Source organism: Notechis scutatus, chromosome 4 (assembly GCF_049901735.1).
Source record: "Notechis scutatus isolate UNSWTSFEM ecotype Mainland chromosome 4, rNotScu1.2, whole genome shotgun sequence".
NCBI classification, from domain to species: Eukaryota; Metazoa; Chordata; class Lepidosauria; order Squamata; family Elapidae; genus Notechis; species Notechis scutatus.
The window spans coordinates 36,205,765-36,223,731 of record NC_142012.1 but is presented as its reverse complement, the minus strand read 5'-3'; the positions used below and the strand labels follow the sequence as shown (position 1 = coordinate 36,223,731).

Below are 17,967 nucleotides of genomic sequence, written 5' to 3'. Positions count from 1 at the left end.
TCATTTTGCAGCTAGTCTCTATTGTTGACCTTAATCACTAGCATTTTCTTAATGAGAGCTCGAGCACCTGTTTTAGAAGTGATCATGAATGGGTCAGAAATTATTAGTTTAGAAAATGCAAAACCCTACAGTGTCTCTATGGATCTTGTTCCCCTCATGTTATGTAAAGAAAAGAATGGATCTTGTTTCCACCATTATATGCAAAGAAAATTAAAATACAGCTCATAGAAAGTTTGTACTTGAAGCAGATTTGAAGAAATAATAATTGGGACGTGCAAATTGCCTTTGGTAAATAAGGGATATAAAGTCATTTGATTAATAAGGGGCAGAAGCAAAGATGGAAGAAAACTGGATTTTTTTTAAAAAAATATTAATTTTGAAAGCCCTCAGTTCTTAAAAATTAGATTCTTACATCCTTTAATATTTTGTTACAGTGTAAAAATGTAAGTAATCAGAATAAAAAAGCTCCAATAAAAAAAGAGAAAGAAGAAAAAAATGAAAAGAAAAATGCCAATAAAATAAAGGAAAATGTGGAGATAAATCCAGATATTCATGGAGAAAATGTTAGTGAAGATGAGGGTCCGATTAACAATCAAAAGAAAAAAGGTCAGTCTGGACTAAATTTTATCTATAGTTTCTAAGTATAGTAAATGTGAATATTTGAGAATATTGCTACATGTTTTCCTCGCTGTGTATATATTAGAATTTAATTGCAACTAATATTTTAGAAATGATTGTATTAGACCTATATTCTCAACAACATTATACTTTTATATTTTATATTTGAAGGTAATAAGCATAAATGGGTACCACTTCATTTAGATGATATAAAGCCAGATAACCAAGAAAGGCCAGGATCTCAGAACAGTTCAAGGTCCCAGCCAGAAACCAGCAAGCTTGTGCCTCACAACAACAGACGTAATGAGGCAAGAACTAGTATGTCACTTAAAATTCTGGTGGTTTATCTTGCATATGTCGTTGATGTCTGACTATGGAAACTTCAGTTGTGTAACTTCAGAACTTTATTCTTCTGTTTCCAAAAGGCTGGCGAAGGGATCGGGAAAAGCGAGAAGATCATGATGAAGTTTCAAGTGTGAGAAGTGAAGGTGGCAGCGTTAGAGGATTTTACAGAGGACGAGGGAGAGGCAGGGGAAGAGGAAGAGGACGTGGAAGAGGAAATCCTCGAAGTATGAAAATAGAAAATTATTAAGAAAGAATGGTATTGAACATACTAAATTGCAAAATTAGCCATAGTTACATGGGTTGCTTATAACATAATGCCAACTCATGGCTTGTAATATGAATTAGTTTTATAAACTATAATAATAAATAACAATTTGAAATGGGCTTAGGGTTTTAATTTGTGCCTGGTTTGTGTAACAAGCAATTATAATCTGTTGCATAATAGGACATTATAGGAAATTCGAAATTTGCAAGTGTGATTTAATAGAATTAACTCTAATATTTCATCTTAAGAATCGATTTTTCCTTCAGAATGTCTAATTTGCAACATTGTACTTTTGCCCAGAGTCTGATACAGAATCTGAAAAAGACTTCGTAACATTTCATTTGAGGAGAGAGATATAAAAGCCAAGAACACATCAACAGTAAATCAATTAAAAACAATTGGAGACTAGATTAATAATAGTATGGAAAACTTCTCTAGGAATGAAGAGTTATGTATAAAATGATATCTCTCCCCCAGAGATTTATACTGCTCCTATCCTGCTGATGTTTTGTAAAGAGATTCAGACTTAAATATTATAATAAAAATAGGAATGATTATTGATATACAAAAGTATTCAATGTCCCAATTTTTCTATGGTCAGAAATCTTGATCCTCCCCCCACCATTAAATAGCCATGAACTTTGTTCCAGTACAAGCCAAGCCATATATATTTAAGGAAACTAGTAAAAAAAATCTAAGCCACTAATCCTTACCCTCAAGAATAAGAGGAATAGTTGGATATATATGTATGTATTGATTATGTTGACAATGACATGATGCAATTGTTAACTCTTGGCAACAGAAAAAGAAAGAATATTTAAATTAGTACAAATGTTCTGTGATTCCTTTCTCATGTTGAATCAATCAATGAAAGCTTTCAAGGGTACATTTACTTAATCTACTTTTTTTCTTCTGCTAATTTTGAAGTGAACCATGACTATTCTTGTGGCTACCGAGAGCACTATAGTGAAAGGACTGATCAGCCATTTCAGCCAGATCTTAGCACTAATATGATGTATTATTATGATGATGGAACAGGAGTGCAGATGTATTCTGTGGATGAAACATTGCTGAAAGAATACATTAAGCGCCAAATGTAAGTAGATTGCTTAATGTATGTGCTACAGAGGGGCAAAGAAGCCAAACTTTAAATAAACTGTCTTTGAAAACCTTAGCTTTTTAATGTATCAGTGGCATTGATTGAAAATCAGTGTTTGTTCTTTTACTCACATTAAGCATTTTCACTGTGAATTTTTACAAAAGATGAATCTTGACACTCTTCATACTACAAAAAAAGTATATTTTACCTTATGTATTACAGTGTGACAAATTCACATGTCTAAGACACTTTGTGTTGTTATTATATAGAACAATTTTCTAAAGAGGTTTTGGTGGTTAGTTACTATATTGTATTTGAACTGCAAAAAAATCAGAATATTTTTATGCATGGATAGTTTAATTCAATAATATACAAATAAAAGTAGAATAAAAATCTAAATGCTGAATTATATCAAAAACTAATGCTGAAGAAAGTCCTATTAATTAGCTTTCAGAGGTTAAGGGCTCTCCAAACTTATATTTGCGCTAACCTAAACATTTTTAATTGTTTTAGCGAGTATTATTTTAGCGTAGAAAATCTGGAAAGAGACTTCTTCTTGAGAAGGAAGATGGACCAGCAAGGATTCTTGCCTATATCTTTGATTGCAAGCTTCCATCGTGTTCAGGCTCTCACTACAAACGTAAACTTAATATTAGAGGTAAATCAATATTTCTAAATAGTAACAAATGTATATTATATTTGCACTTAAAAAAACATTTTAACAAAACATTTTTTTATTTGGACACTATTTTCTGGAATTGCAATTTGCATTGAAAATAGATGGATTGAATTAATGACAAACCATTATTTTCTAATAACAAAGAATTTACACTTTATATTTTTATAAAGAATATACGAGTGAAATGGGTGGCATATAAATTTAAAAAATAAAATACAATCTTGAATAAATAAAGAAACTTATCCAATATACAAGGTAAAATTTAAAAAAAAAAGAAATTGAATACTGTTAAAATATATTGATTGCTTATTGTAGAAGATCATAATTTTCATTGTCTAGGTAGCTCTTGTTTACTATTCAGCATCATTCAAAACTGGTGGTGCTGAACAAGGGCTGCTTAACAACTGATACTCAAAGTTCTAACCTTTGCAGTGCTCCTACAATTACATGATTGCAATTTAGGCATTTGGCAACCAAGTCCCACTTATGATGATTGCAAAATTCCACAGTTACTTGATCACCATTGATGACCTTGCCTGCCAGCTTCCCCCAAGCAAATTCACTGGGGAAGCCAGCAGGAAAGATCACAAGTCACTCAATTAAATCCCTATTCTGATCTTACCATGCACCATGCCATCCCTCCTTCCCTGCACTGTCACATCACACCTAAATCATTCTTCTCTGTATTTCCCTGTGTTTTTATATGTCCACCCAATTGCTCTGTCCTGGGCATGTCTATACTCACAAAGATGTAAAGTTCTTCTTCTCTCGGCCTCCCCATGCTCACATGCATGCACCCAAGTTCTTTGGATTTCCCATTTAGCAACCTGCACATCTTGGGTAATGACAACCAGGACTGGCCAAATTGCTATTGCTAAAAATAGAATAGAATAGAATTCTTTATTGACCAAGTGTGATTGGAGACACAAGGAATTTGTCTTGGTGCAAATGCTCTCAGTATACATAAAAGAAAAGATAAATTCGTCAAGAGTCATAAGGTACAACACTTAATAATATTCATAGGATACAATAAGCAATCAAATCATACTAGGAAACAGTATAGATCGTAAGGATACTATTACTAAGCAATGCAGTCATGTGACATGATTTATAATCATATAACTGAGTGATGGCAATCCCAGTCCTAATTGCTGTCATAACTCATTTATACTTACATTTTGTGCTAAACTAAACATTTTAACTGTTTTTAGCAAATAGTATTTTAGTGTAGAAAACCTGGAGAAGAAAGGTGGACCAGCTGTCAAAATTTATATATATATTATAAATATCAAAGATTACCTGTAGAAACCAGGAGTGAGACAATTACATATTTCATTTTAAAAGAAATTTGCCAAAGTATACAACAAATATTGCTTGTAGCTCAGGGAAAAGCTGTTTCCAAATGGAAATTTGTTTAACAGATTTTTGCAAAATTCAGAAAATCAGGCCATCTTGAGAAGTGAAAACAAAACAAACTCTCATGCAAAGGTCATTGTTGGCTTCATAAATATTTGTCTATCAAAACAGAAATTAAGTAACTTGTATTTTGTAAACTTTATGTATGAAAGGTAAGGTTCTAGTGTTAAGCATCATTGCATTTTATTTACATGCAGGTTAATTAATATATTTATTTGTATAATACAGGCCTTAAAGGACAGTACTGAAATAGAAATAGTAGATCAGAAGATGAGGAAAAAGATAGAACCAGAAAAATGGCCAATTCCAGGTCCCTCTCCACGTAGTCTTCCACACACAGACTTTTCTCAGCTTATTAACTGTCCAGAATTCATACCAGGCCAGATTTTTGGTTCACGTACAGGTAAGATGTTTTTATTTCAAATTGTATTTTAAGCCTCTCTATTCATAAAGACCCAGATATCCGATTTTTAATCAAGTGGCAATTTATAAACTACTATTGGCCATTACTGCTTCAGTTTTCAGTTTACTTCCATTAATTTCCCCCCACTTCAATTCTTGAAGAAATAGAAAATGGAAAATATAACTACACTTGTAAGCTATTGGACATTTAATGGCCACACGCTATTTTTGAAATAATGTATTGTATAGCCTGAGAATAATGCAATAGGTGGCTTGTCTTATGTGCTAGAAAAATAGGCAATTAAGAGAAAGAATGTTTTCAAACAAGCTAATACTGCAGTTCTTAATAGCAACATATTGTATTTCAAAATGTTTGGTTTAAGCCAGGAATATACAATTGTCACTCTCTCAACAGGTACACTAGTATGTTGTTTTCAACATGTTGAGGGAAAGACACAAAATATGGGTATTGCTAGTACCAAAAGTGGGCTTAATTTTTACAAAATGCAAGGTTTTAAGAATTGAAATTAATTATGCCTATAATTCTGTCCATAATACCCCCCCACCTCCACCCCCACTATGGAAAAGGTAATATATTTCACTCTGTCCACATAGTCCAGGATGGGATATCAATGGTTTACAAGGCCAGATCCTTATAGGGTAAGGAGGAATACCAGCACAGACAGGATTTTTTAAATGTGAATTTCTTAAAAATCAAAAATACAGTTTATATTCTTGGTTGTTTGATGGAAATTCAAAGTTCAAGATTATTGTGTTTCTTTTGCAGCTAGCTGGAAAAAATATTATATACTAAGTACTGGTTTATTTGGTTAGTAGTTTTATATTTCCATAACATACTATTTGAAACATGCTCCGGGCCACAATATAATCTGCATGACTTTATTTAGTGTGACAGTTTGAATTGTATCTGTTGTGAGACATAAAGCAGGAGAAAACTTCAATATTCATTTTGTTTTATCCTTGGTGCCATTATTTGTTGTATATAAAAAAATTAAAACTGAATCTCTACAATCATCTCTTATCTCTTTGAGGTTTAAGATATTTTTATAACACTTATAGTCACCAGAAAGAGAAAAAAATATATAAATTTTATTAAGAAATAGGTTGGTTGATAACAAAAAATGGGCTAATCTTTCCAAGCACAGAAAAATATTTTTCCATTTTAGAATCTGCACCAAGTTCTCCAAGAATAGGAAGTCTAAATATTAAGAAAAGTATTGAAACAAGCAATCTTGAAGTAATATCTAAAGCATTATCTACAAGCCTCCCGGATTTGGATTCTGAACCTTGGATAGAAGTTAAAAAAAGACATCGTCCTTCCTTAGTGAAGCCAAAGGTAATGCTTAAAATGTTAATTTTAATGTTTGTATTTTTAAAAAATCCCTGTGAATGTAGAGCAAGTCCAGGAAAAATAGGTCATATTCAGACATGTTTCCCAGATAAGATATCCTTGAAATTTTACATCTAACTTATTATGGTTGTTTCATTAAAAGATTGAGATACCATACTTAAGAAAAAGACATTATATAAGGGAATTAGAAAAAGTAGCAAACAAAGATGTTATATGCATATATACCCAGCTATATTCAGCCTGATATTCATTTCTGGTATTCTTTTTTGAATAGACTGTAGAAAGAACTGGTTTAATTGCTTCTCTGGACAACGGTTGGGATTAGGTCTGTCAACTGTTTGCTTCTTAGAAAGGAAAGAAATGCATATTAAGATGATGGCACCTGCACATCATATGTTAATGCAGTTTTGGAAAAAGAGGGAAATAATATGTAGAATCTATTGGCCCCATTACTGATATATTTAAGTCCATTCATTAATTTGTACATTCTGTTCTTTTCTATTTTATTAAGCATGAATGCTAAAAATGCTATTTCTGCTGATAATTTATCTATTATTTCTCCATGTAAATGTTTTTATTTTTGCAAGAACATTAAACAATTTTTTGCCATTTTCAGGAATCTGGGTCTGGACGTGAGGAATTGACAAATCAACAACCCCCACCACCATCTTCTGAAGAACAGGAAGAACTTGATTTTTTGTTTGACGAAGAGATGGAACAAATAGAAGGCAGGAAGAATACATTCACAGAATGGTCAGAAAGTGATTCAGATTATGAAATTGATGATCAAGATTTAAATAAGATTTTGATTGTGACACAGACTCCACCATATATGAGAAAACATCCCGGAGGAGATAGAACTGGCAACCATGTGTCACGTGCAAAAATTACATCAGAACTTGCCAAAGTTATCAATGATGGATTATACTACTATGAACAGGATTTGTGGACGGAGCAAAGTGAAAATGATTGTATTGCTATGAAGGTAATTATGAATTTGAGCAATAAGTGTAATTTAATGAATGTGGCTGCTATGGCCTTAACCCTTCAGCATAGATGAAAATATATTTGAAGAATCTATAACAAATTCTAGTCATAAGTGAAGACTGGGAAGGAAGCTGTTTCAAAATCAAAATAATAAAAATTCAGTCATATGATAATTGTCTCTTGAAACTGAGTGGAAAACTAAAACACAGCTTTGAATATTTCATAGTAAAGCTATTTTTTCAAGTAATCACATAAATAATCTATTAACTAGATCATTGACAGTAATAGATCTTGTTTAACTAAATATTTATTTCAGAGGATAAGATGGGACATGAAAGCTGTGAAATATTGCTCTCTTTTTTTTTGATAATTGAGGGGATCAGGCATTTGTTCTCTTAATCCTACAATTTGAGTAATTTGCTTGATGAGAATGATTTTATGTTGAAGGCATACAATATGAATTTGAGAAAACTGAAAACTTCAAACATTATCAGCACCATAGTATTTCAGTTCTCTGTTGCCAGGTGGAATAACTATTTCATATTTTAAATTCATTAAATGTATTGCTTATTTTGCATTTTTCCTGTCGGCTATTATTCTTGTTATAGTAAAATTTTACACATTTCAGCAAGAAGTTGAAAATTTTAAGAAGTTACATCTCATCAGCAAAGAAGAATTTGACAGTCGTACTCCTGAATATGTAATGGATTCAAATCAGGATGATCCTCCTGGTCCTTCAAAGGGTATGTATGTCTGATATTACAAAAAAAAAAAAGTTACACTATCAAGATGACACTCAGTATGATGAAATATGGATAAAATTTTAATCTTTTCTCTAATATTAACATGGTGTTACAGCTATTGCTAATTGATTTTAATCCCTTTCAATTTCAAGAGCTTTCTGTATATGTGTATTTAGAACAGGGGTGGGATGCTACCGGTTTGGCCCAGTTCTATAGAACCGGTAGCTCTGAAGAGCAGCAGACACCGAAGGTTCGGTGTCTGCTGCTCTGTTTGGCCCAGCTGCCTGCTCAGGCTCTTGGCTGTCCTTTATTTCCTGCTTTTTCAACCTCAGCTGCTTTGTGCAGCACAGCTGAGATTGAAAAAGCAGGAAAGAAGAGGATTTTCAAACACTGCGTACCCATGCACAGCACTTGTCAGCTGTCCAAGCGGCACAGCTGAGGTTTTTAGGAAATGGTCTATACGCGTGCGCAAAATGCACTCTCACCAGGGGTGGGACTCTACCGGCAAATTGCGCCACTGGCTGGCTCCGCCTGCTCCACCCACTCACTCCTTACCTGGCATGCCCGCCATCAAACTTGCCTGCTAAATTGCTATTTTTCTTTTTCACCCAACCATCAGCTGTTCTGCTGTGCCAGGAGATTTAGATTAGCTAGAAAGCAGAAAATCGTTGAATTTCTTGCTTTCTAGCTAATCTAAAAGCAGAGGTGGGACTGAAGCTTCTATTATTACAGTGCAGACTCAAGTAGCAGATGGCAGAAACACAGATCTCTAAGTGAATCTGTGATTCTATGAACAACTCAATCTGCCTGTCTGCTCTGCCTGATTTTGGGTAAAAGTTGCTCTTTTTTTATAAAAAAAATCAATATTTACATACATGGTGTGTTGTGAGTTAATTTTATGAGTTAGCTTGCTAGCAAATTTTATGTGACAGACTCAGGTAGCCAGTGGCAGAAAGATCTCTGAATGAATCTGTGATTCTGTGAGCAACTCAATCTGCCTGCCTGCATTGCCTGATCTTGGGTAAAAGTTGCTCTTTTTTTATAAAAAAATTAATATTTACATAAATATTTATAATATTTACATATAAGCCATGCCCAGCCAGTCACATGACCACCAAGCCATGCCCAGTCAGCAAGCTACGTCCAGCCAGTCACATGACCAAGCCACATCCACAAATTAGGCCACACCCACAGAACCGGTTAAAAAATTTGAATCCCACCCCTGATTTAGAACATGTGTGTGGAATGATTCTTTGTTGAATATTTCATAATTTCTTACAAAACAATTTGCTTTGTTTTGGTTTTCATTACTTTGTACTGTTAAAAAGAATTAGAATTTTTCAGAAACCTGTTGCTACTAGACAAAACAAAGTTTCATTTTGAGACAGTGTAGGAGGTAAACTTGTTAATCTATGGTAGCAAAAAAGCAGAAGTCTAATATCTTCCAATTGTAACTTTTATAAAAAGGTATAAACTTTCACAAGCTGCATTTTTCTTCAGCAGATACATAGAATATTTCATGGTAGTACATAATTAGAGAACATAAATGTGAAGCAATAAGTGCATGGTTTTTGTAATTTCCATTATCTATTTTGTTCTTTTTAAATTTAATTTAATTTAAACTTTAATATCTGGTGATGTATATTACACGCAAGGAAAAATGTTGAATACATAAAGGATAACAGAAATATGCAAAATAAGAGAATAATAAATAAAAATAGGCCCAGTGAAATAGAACAGTGCTATTGAGACCAAGTAATATAAAAAGATAGTACTTACCTATACATGTATTAATCATATGGTCTTTCTAATTAGATGTTACTGAAGAGCTGGCTTGTCAATTGTTTGGTGTCCAGGAAATACCTCCAACAACAATGGCTCGCTCACTGCCAACAGCTGTTCCTGAATCTCCTGGAGTTCACCCTACCAGAACACCTAAAACACCTCGTACACCAAGACTGCAAGATCCTAACAAAACACCAAGATTCTATCCTGTGGTTAAAGAAGCAAGAATTATTGATGTTGGGGTAATCAAAACCAACATATATTTCTGGATCATTGTAAATTATTGCTATTACCGCCAGAGAGCAGTTTTTGAAACATGTTGTATTCCTTGCTAGGTCAAAGCTGCTAAATCTATTTTGAAATGTATTGTCAGCTTCCTGTTAAGGCTAGTAGTTGAGTAGTATGCCATAATCAACTTTATGACCTCATAATACATATGATGTGTAAAGTGAAATTTTATGAAACTGGATTTTAATTAGACTGTGATTCTTCAGAAAAGTGGCTCCAGTCACACTAGGGAAATATAATGCTATATTTTATTTCAGACACGAAGGAAAAGAAAAACACGGCATAGTACCAACCCTCCATTAGAAAGTCATGTTGGCTGGGTAATGGATTCCAAGGATCACAGACCAAGAACATCTTCCATAAGGTAGAAATAATTTATTATGTATTGATAATCATAATTTGTGTGTGTTCTTATAATCACTGATGAAGTTAATTTAATTACTTGGTTTTTCAAAATATGAAAAAGTGGAAGATATTATTTTCCTGAAAGCCACATATACTCAAAAATATACTCAAGATTTGACCAAGGTTATTGCTTAGAACTAAGTTTGGGTGTTATTTTCCCAGTTGAATCTGTGGCAGTTGTAAAACTAGTAGAAATAAGAGGTGATATTTGTTAATTTCCTTTCCATCCTTCATTTGAAATGTCCTTAGAAGAGTGAAAGTTTACACAATTAGGTGTACAAACAGATAAGGTTTCTTTGGTTCTTTTTTATTATTTATCACTTTTATTTCTAAAATGCTTTTCATAGCAGCAGAAGGTTTATTATTTCCTGCATTGATCACATATTATATGTCCCATGAGCACTCCACAAAATGCTAAAAAAAGCTGTGTTCACCTAAAATATTTAAAGAAATGAAGAAAAATAATGTTAAATCCCCCAATCACCTTGCATATTTAAGTAAGTGCCAACACCTCACCCTACCTACTGCTCCTGTACATTTAACATAACTTTAACAATTGTTAAGGTAAAAGAATGTTAAGTAAAAGTAACAAAACTGTACATCAATTGCTGTATCAGAAAATTGGCCAAAGTAAAAAAATAAGTTTCCACAAACTCCAATATTTATGTTTGAGATTTGTAACATAAATTGGTAATTTACGGTGGCTTGCAATTATAAATTATTGAAGGCAATTGTGAACAAGAACTAAGAACTATCTGCCATAGGTATTTTGTTATGGAAGAGCTCTGGATCTTGTTATTTTGTAATGAAATGTTTATAGAGATTGACTTTCATTACAAGTTCAATGGCATCTGAAATTTTGAAGGAAGCAATTGAATTATAATCAGTGTGACCGAACATTTTTCATATTGTTTGGAGCTAATATCACAATGACCACATATTAATTGCATTCAAGAATCTTATTTGGTGTATACTTCAGGGTTTTCTGGGAATTGTATAAGTCGAATGGGAAAGTCATTGTATTAGATTCAAACTTGATAACTATAATAATCAAGACTAACAAGTATTATTAATTTCAAAATATTTATAATTTTTTAAAAGTCTTTAAAAGGCTACTATGAATTGCAAAAATCAGTGGAAAATTTCCCAGCTCATATACCATATTGGGGGGGTAAAAAGACCTATTTCCCTGACAAAAAAAACCCCCCACCAAAGTGGACTTCTATAAGCCCCCTCACCACCCCCCCCCAAAAAAAAAAATAGAAAACCCCCCCTCCCCCCCAAAACCCCCAAACCAACCCCCCACCCCCCACCCAACCCCACCCCCCCAAACCCCAACCCCCCCCCCCCCCCCCCCCCCCCCCCCCCCCCCCCCCCCCCCCCCCCCCCAACCCCCCCCCCCCCCCCCCCCCCCCCCCCCCGCCCCCCCCCCCCACCCCCCCCCCCCCCCCCCCCCCCCCCCCCCCCCCCCCACCCCCCCCCCCCCCCCCCCCCCCCCCCCCCCCCCCCCCCCCCCCCCACCCCCCCCCCCCCCCCCCCCCCCCCCCCCCCCACCCCCCCCCCCCCCCCCCCCCCCCCCCCCCCCCCCCCCCCCCCCCCCCCCCCCCCCCCCCCCCCCCCCCCCCCACCCCCCCCCCCCCCCCCCCCCCCCCCCCCCAACCCCTCACAAAAACCAAACCCCTCCCAACAAAACACCTCAAAAGGCCCCCCCTAATTGATGATGATGATGCACATTTTATATATATATGCTAATTTGCATTGGAAAGTTTTCCAATGAAAACCTAAAAACTTCCACCTGAATTTTCCCCCCACTGTTCTGGAAAATAGCATTTTTGCTAAATCGTCTCATATTTTTTCATTATTATGTAATGAAAAATTAATACTCAGGAATTATTTTGATTATCAATGTTATCTAAAATTATATTAAAGTAAGAAACAAATGAGCTATCTGAAGAAAAAGGATACATAATAGTTTATATAGAACATATGACTAACTTTACTAAATACAGTCAGTGACTTATTTCAAGGTTTTATAGCCTTTATTTCAAAGTAGTTCGCATGTGTTCTTATAGTTGACAAAGCAAATATATTAAATGCTTGCCCACAGTCAAATACAGAGCTATATGTACCTTGTTTATTACTTAGAATTGTTTTTCATTATATTTATTGTATGATTAAAGATTGTATAATTAAAGCCGTAATGTTTTGAAATGTTTAGAATCAATAGATTTGAATGTTCAGAAAAAAGTTAGCATACTTCTTAAGGAAGCATGCTGTGATAGAATGCAGGCAACTGATAGCAACTGATAGCAACTGATAGATAGGGGTTTCAAATTGGCAGCTCGTAGTCCAGATATGTCATGTGCAGGCCACACCCACCCCAGCTCTTTGAAGGGAAAAATGTCATGAAATCTCACATGACAGCAATATGATGGCAAGTTTGATACCCCATGTCCTAAAGCAACGGTCCCAACCTTTCTGGGTCTATGGACCGGTGGCAGCAGAGGCAGTGGGGGTCGATGATTTCATGCATTCAGTCTAGATCCTGCTTATGCACAAATGAAGCTTTGTGTGCTCGCCGGTTCCCAACTATATGCGTATTTGGATTGGGAACCCTTGTCCTAAAGTTTTCCTATATTAAAAGTATTACAGGTAGTCTTCACTTAATGACCAGTTGCTTAATGACAGTCAGAAGATATGATAGATCTCCCCACTGCCACTTACAAGCTGTTTTCAAAGTTCTGAAACACAGAAATGCGGTCAAGTGGTCTCATTTTGGGAGCTTGGCAACCAGCTCATATGTAGATCCGTTTGCAGCATCCCATGGACACATGAATATGATTTTTGGCATCTTGCTGGTTTCAAGCATTTACTTCAGGCTCCAGCAAAAAAACACCCATGGAGGAAAGTGGATTCATTTAAAGGCTACATCCGCTTAATAACCATAGTGTTTGCTTAATGGCTTTCACAAAAATAGTCATTAAAAATTGGTCATGTGACCTACTTAATGATTGTCATGATTTCTGAGCTCAATTATGGTCACGTTGAGGATGACCTATGATTGGAAAGCAAGCATGTTGGGAAAGAAGAAAATATCTCTCATGTAACCATCTTAGTGATAGTAGCTTTCTATGTTCTAGCATTTTTGTCACAGATAAATGGTCACATAGTCAATTTGGTACAGAGGGTAAGGTTCATCAGGCTAGAAACTCAGAGACCATGAGTTCTACTCCTGCCTTAGGCACAAAGCCACTTGAGTGACTTGAGGCAAGTCACTTTCTCTTAGTCCTATGAGGAGACAATGGCAAACCACTTGTGAAAGACTTTGCCAAGAAAACCTCAAGGCCTTGTCCAGGCAGTCTCCAAGAACCGTACATGATTGAATGGAAGAAAAAAAAAACATTCATATAAACTTATAACATACAGTAGTTATATGCTCATTCTGAAAGTTCAATTTAATGTTATAATTTGTGAAATGACTAGTCTTAGAAACTGTTAGAAACTGAGACAATCTGCTGAATTATGTTTCTTACACCATTACAAAAGGCATTTTTGGAAAAAAATCTGAAACGTGTTTGTTTTATTTCACATAGCAGTTCAAATGCATCACCACTAGAAGGTGCTCCGCTATCAGGAAGTTATGGATGTACCCCTCATTCACTTCCTAAATTTCAACATCCTTCTCATGAACTTCTGAAGGAAAATGGTTTTACTCAGCAAGTGTACCATAAATATCGCCGTAGATGCCTAAATGGTAAAAATCTAATATTTGTTATTTTTAATTGGAAAAAAGAACATATATTTGTTTATTTGTTTAACATACAGTGGCTTCTGTTCGCAATTAAATCGGGTTCCGACCCAAAAATCCACCCAATTTTTTAATTGGGTCATGATTCAAAAATCGGGTGGCGAACAAACCTGGCCACGGCCGATTCCCTTTCCACGCCGATTTCCCCAGCCACGCATGCAGAGTCAGTTGTGCTTCCGGTCACGACCAAATCAGGTTGCGACCATAGTCCTGGAACAGATTATGGTCATGACCCGAGGTTCCACTGTATTTAGAAAGCACCTATCTCCCTCATAGAGTGTTGTATGAGCAAACAGTGTAAAGCAAATAGTTTTGTATTATTTCCAAAACTTGAAACAAGTTCATTTCAACCAAATGTTGTAAAATGCACTAGGTGAATAAACATTCATATCTGCTTCTTCACTATATTCTAATGCTCTTTTTTCTATTTATCTCACAATACTACTAGATTTTTTTTAAGCACATGGTAATGAAATGAAAAAAAGTTGGAATAAATCACAAGCCTTGTTGGAATAATATTAATTTTAACACTCATAGATAAATGTGATATATGATTTTAACATTCAGATAATTTTTTTCAAATGATTAGCTAGTTTGCTACATAATGTATTTTAGTATAAATTGTCAATTTGAGGAAATATACTAAACGGGCTATCTCATACTTTACTTCTTTTTTTCTCTTGTCTCTAGAAAGGAAACGGTTGGGAATTGGCCAGTCTCAAGAAATGAATACACTCTTTCGTTTTTGGTCCTTTTTTCTCAGAGACCACTTTAATAAGAAAATGTATGAAGAATTCAGGCAACTAGCTCTAGATGATGCAAAAGAACATTATAGGTAATACTAAAAGTTTTATAGTTTTCTAAAATTATACACAATATTAGTAGTACTGATATGAGTAGTATTTAGTATTATAAAATAGAATAGCTCTTCCAGCAGCGTTTAGTAACATGATTTATTTTCCACATAACACAAGCTGTTTGTTGAGTATCAGGAAGGAATAATAAAAGTAATCTGATAGACAATTGGATCCCACCCTGCTCCATTTTGCTCATGACTAGCATTTTTTTTAAAAGAAATATTGAATCTCAAATTATAAAATATCTTAAAGAATTTGCCTTGCTTTAAGCAAAAAATAATAAAATGAAAATTTTCCTGGTTCTAACTCTTCTCATCAGGTTTAATTATGTTAATCAATCTTAAGAGGTGGTCTAAATGGCAAGGATCTGTTTTCTCTTTTTTAAGATAGATTACCAAGATAATTGGAGACAGTAAATATATAGAAAATGAAATAGTAATCTCTTGTTTATGATGGAAAGTTGGAAATGTATTGCTTTCCAATATGAATGTTCTATTTAGCTCCTATAGTTGAAAATATTTATAAGTACATTGTTCATATGCTTGTCCAATCTTCTTTAAATTAGGGGAGTTACAAATATTAATTGTACTCAATGTGAACATTATTCCTATTGTCTTGCCTTGTTTAACACTGTTAAATTACTCTCCGTTGTTAGCATTTTAATACTGTAAGACAGATGTTTTTTCTCTATATATTAAGGCCATTTATAATTTTACTTTTCCTACTTAGGTTTTTTAAAACAAAGATACTTAAATTTTTTATTTTTTTATTTTTGAATTCACTATTCTATAACTATTGTAACTAATTATATTTGTCTTAAATGTTATACATTTGTCTGAAATATTGTAGGGTTTCCTGCCTGAATAGGGGTTTGGACTAAATGACTTCCAAGATCCCTTCCAATTCTATTATTCTGTTATAACTTTTAGAAATAGGTCGATAGAATGGTACATGGTATTCCTAATATATTCACATTATATTTTTATAAAAAAGCATTCTAGGGCTGATATGTTTTGTATAAAGTTCTGAGTGTGTTAACAGTAATTTTTTTTTGCTACTATTGTAACTGAATTGTTTGCAACAAATTATTCAAATTTTTAATTCCTGAGTTCCCTAAGAATGAATTAAAAGGATGGTGTAATGAAACATACTTTTCGGAAGAAAAAAATATTTTTTCTTCAATAAGCCTTTTTTCTTTTAAATAACAAAAACTGTAGTTGATCTACGGCTTAAACAGGATATGCAGTGCATTTAGACCACCTTCACTTTTGTCAATTTTGTTATTCTGTAGTTGAAATTCATTTTTTTTCTCATTAATCTATATTCAGTACTCCATAATGACAAAGTGGAAACAGAATTTTAGAAATGTCTGTAAATTTATTAAAAAGAAAAATCTGAAATACAACATTGGCATAAGTATTCAGACCCTTCACTCGATATTTGTGGAAGCACCTTTGACATACTACTACACTTGATCTTAGCCAAAAGGCCAACAGGCAAAGGAAAGCTTAAGACCATATTGGTTGGAAACATGCAGAAGAGGCCTTCATCCTGCAGTGGGTAGACAATGAATGGCTAGAGTGATGATGATGAAACAACATAAACAAAAAGAACTGTATACTTTTTTATTTGTCTACATTATAAGAAAGCAAGAAAAGAAGTCATATGGAGTCAATTAGACTACTTACCTATTTATTCCTTGTTTTTTAGGTACGGCCTGGAATGCTTGTTCCGTTTTTATAGTTATGGGCTGGAAATGAAGTTCAGGCAAGAGATCTTCAAAGATTTCCAAGAAGAAACAAAAAGAGATTATGAATCTGGTAATGCGCTGTTATATTTTTCCCATGATATTGTTTATCTTCTTGCTTCATATTTTTTATATGCTAATCTGTTCTTTTTTAGGCCAACTTTATGGGCTAGAAAAATTTTGGGCTTATCTGAAATATTCACAGTCTAAAACTCCACCTATTGATCCCAAGCTTCAGGAATACCTATGCAATTTTAAAAGATTGGAAGATTTCAGAGTTGATGTGAGTGTTGACATTCTCTCAAAAAAATTAACTTAAATAAACTGTAAGCACAATTTGTTTAAAAGAACAAAAAGGAAAAGGACCAATACCATCATCATTAGATATATTCTATAATCCATCCAGAACAAATATGCATGGCTGAAATACTATTTGGAGACTTACTATGTACAAAGATTAAATTCTTAACATTTGGCATTCAATGCCACTCATTGTGGCATTCAGCTGTTTTTGGTAAATATATAACATTTAAAATGTTGAGAACTTAAAAATAATACCATAATGAATTTTCATAGAGTATTCTGGTAAATTGTAATAAGATGCCCATTCTCTGTTTTAGCCTCCGATTAATGAAGAATCTGGGAGAAAAAGGCATTTACCTGGTGAGGAGTGTGATCATCGCAGATATCAATCCAACACTGCTTCTAAGATCCTTGCTGGTAATTCCTCAGCTGTTTCTCAGACGTGGGTCCCAATAAATTTTCCCACTACAAATACTGTACAGGAGTTGAATAACAGCATACACCAGAATAGTACTGCCACAAATTCAAGATGTGATATAACTGAGCAGTAGACTTTCAGTAAGCTTGAACCTTAAGATCAACTCCTAATGCCAGTATTTTAGCTCAAGGATCTTCAGGGAGAGCTATTTTAAAGCTTGATTAAAAACAAATGTATAGGAAAAAAAGAATTGCATCTGCTTTCTAACAAGATTAAATTCCAAGTAAATTCCCTTTGTTCAATCACATTGGGTTTAAGCATCATGAGAGATCCTTGGGAAATACCAGTTAGTCTGTGTTGCTATCCCAAGTTACTGTTTACAGTAGCAGCATTCCAATAGTATATACATAAATTCTTTGGAATGCCTTAC

The 17,967-nt window shown here is 34.4% G+C and overlaps 1 protein-coding gene across 2 annotated transcripts in view; it reads left to right on the top strand.

Annotated features, from left to right (window-relative positions):
• LARP1B (La ribonucleoprotein 1B) overlaps positions 1-17,769 on the top strand; it is a 28,054-nt gene extending 10,285 nt beyond the window's left edge. The window contains exons 4-19 of one of the 2 annotated variants that reach the window (XM_087963147.1): positions 435-606; positions 790-936; positions 1,044-1,187; positions 2,156-2,324; positions 2,841-2,985; positions 4,651-4,825; positions 6,012-6,181; positions 6,813-7,181; positions 7,812-7,926; positions 9,742-9,953; positions 10,257-10,363; positions 14,001-14,158; positions 14,903-15,047; positions 16,780-16,889; positions 16,972-17,099; positions 17,437-17,769. In XM_087963147.1, the coding sequence (XP_087819273.1) occupies positions 435-606; positions 790-936; positions 1,044-1,187; positions 2,156-2,324; positions 2,841-2,985; positions 4,651-4,825; positions 6,012-6,181; positions 6,813-7,181; positions 7,812-7,926; positions 9,742-9,953; positions 10,257-10,363; positions 14,001-14,158; positions 14,903-15,047; positions 16,780-16,889; positions 16,972-17,099; positions 17,437-17,670 (2,700 nt within the window). In that variant the 3' untranslated portion in view covers positions 17,671-17,769. Of the gene's footprint in view, positions 1-434; positions 607-789; positions 937-1,043; positions 1,188-2,155; positions 2,325-2,840; positions 2,986-4,650; positions 4,826-6,011; positions 6,182-6,812; positions 7,182-7,811; positions 7,927-9,741; positions 9,954-10,256; positions 10,364-13,997; positions 14,159-14,902; positions 15,048-16,779; positions 16,890-16,971; positions 17,100-17,436 lie in introns of both variants that reach the window. The other variant, XM_026667010.2, reaches the window with a different exon arrangement.
• Positions 17,770-17,967: the final 198 nt, after the last annotated feature.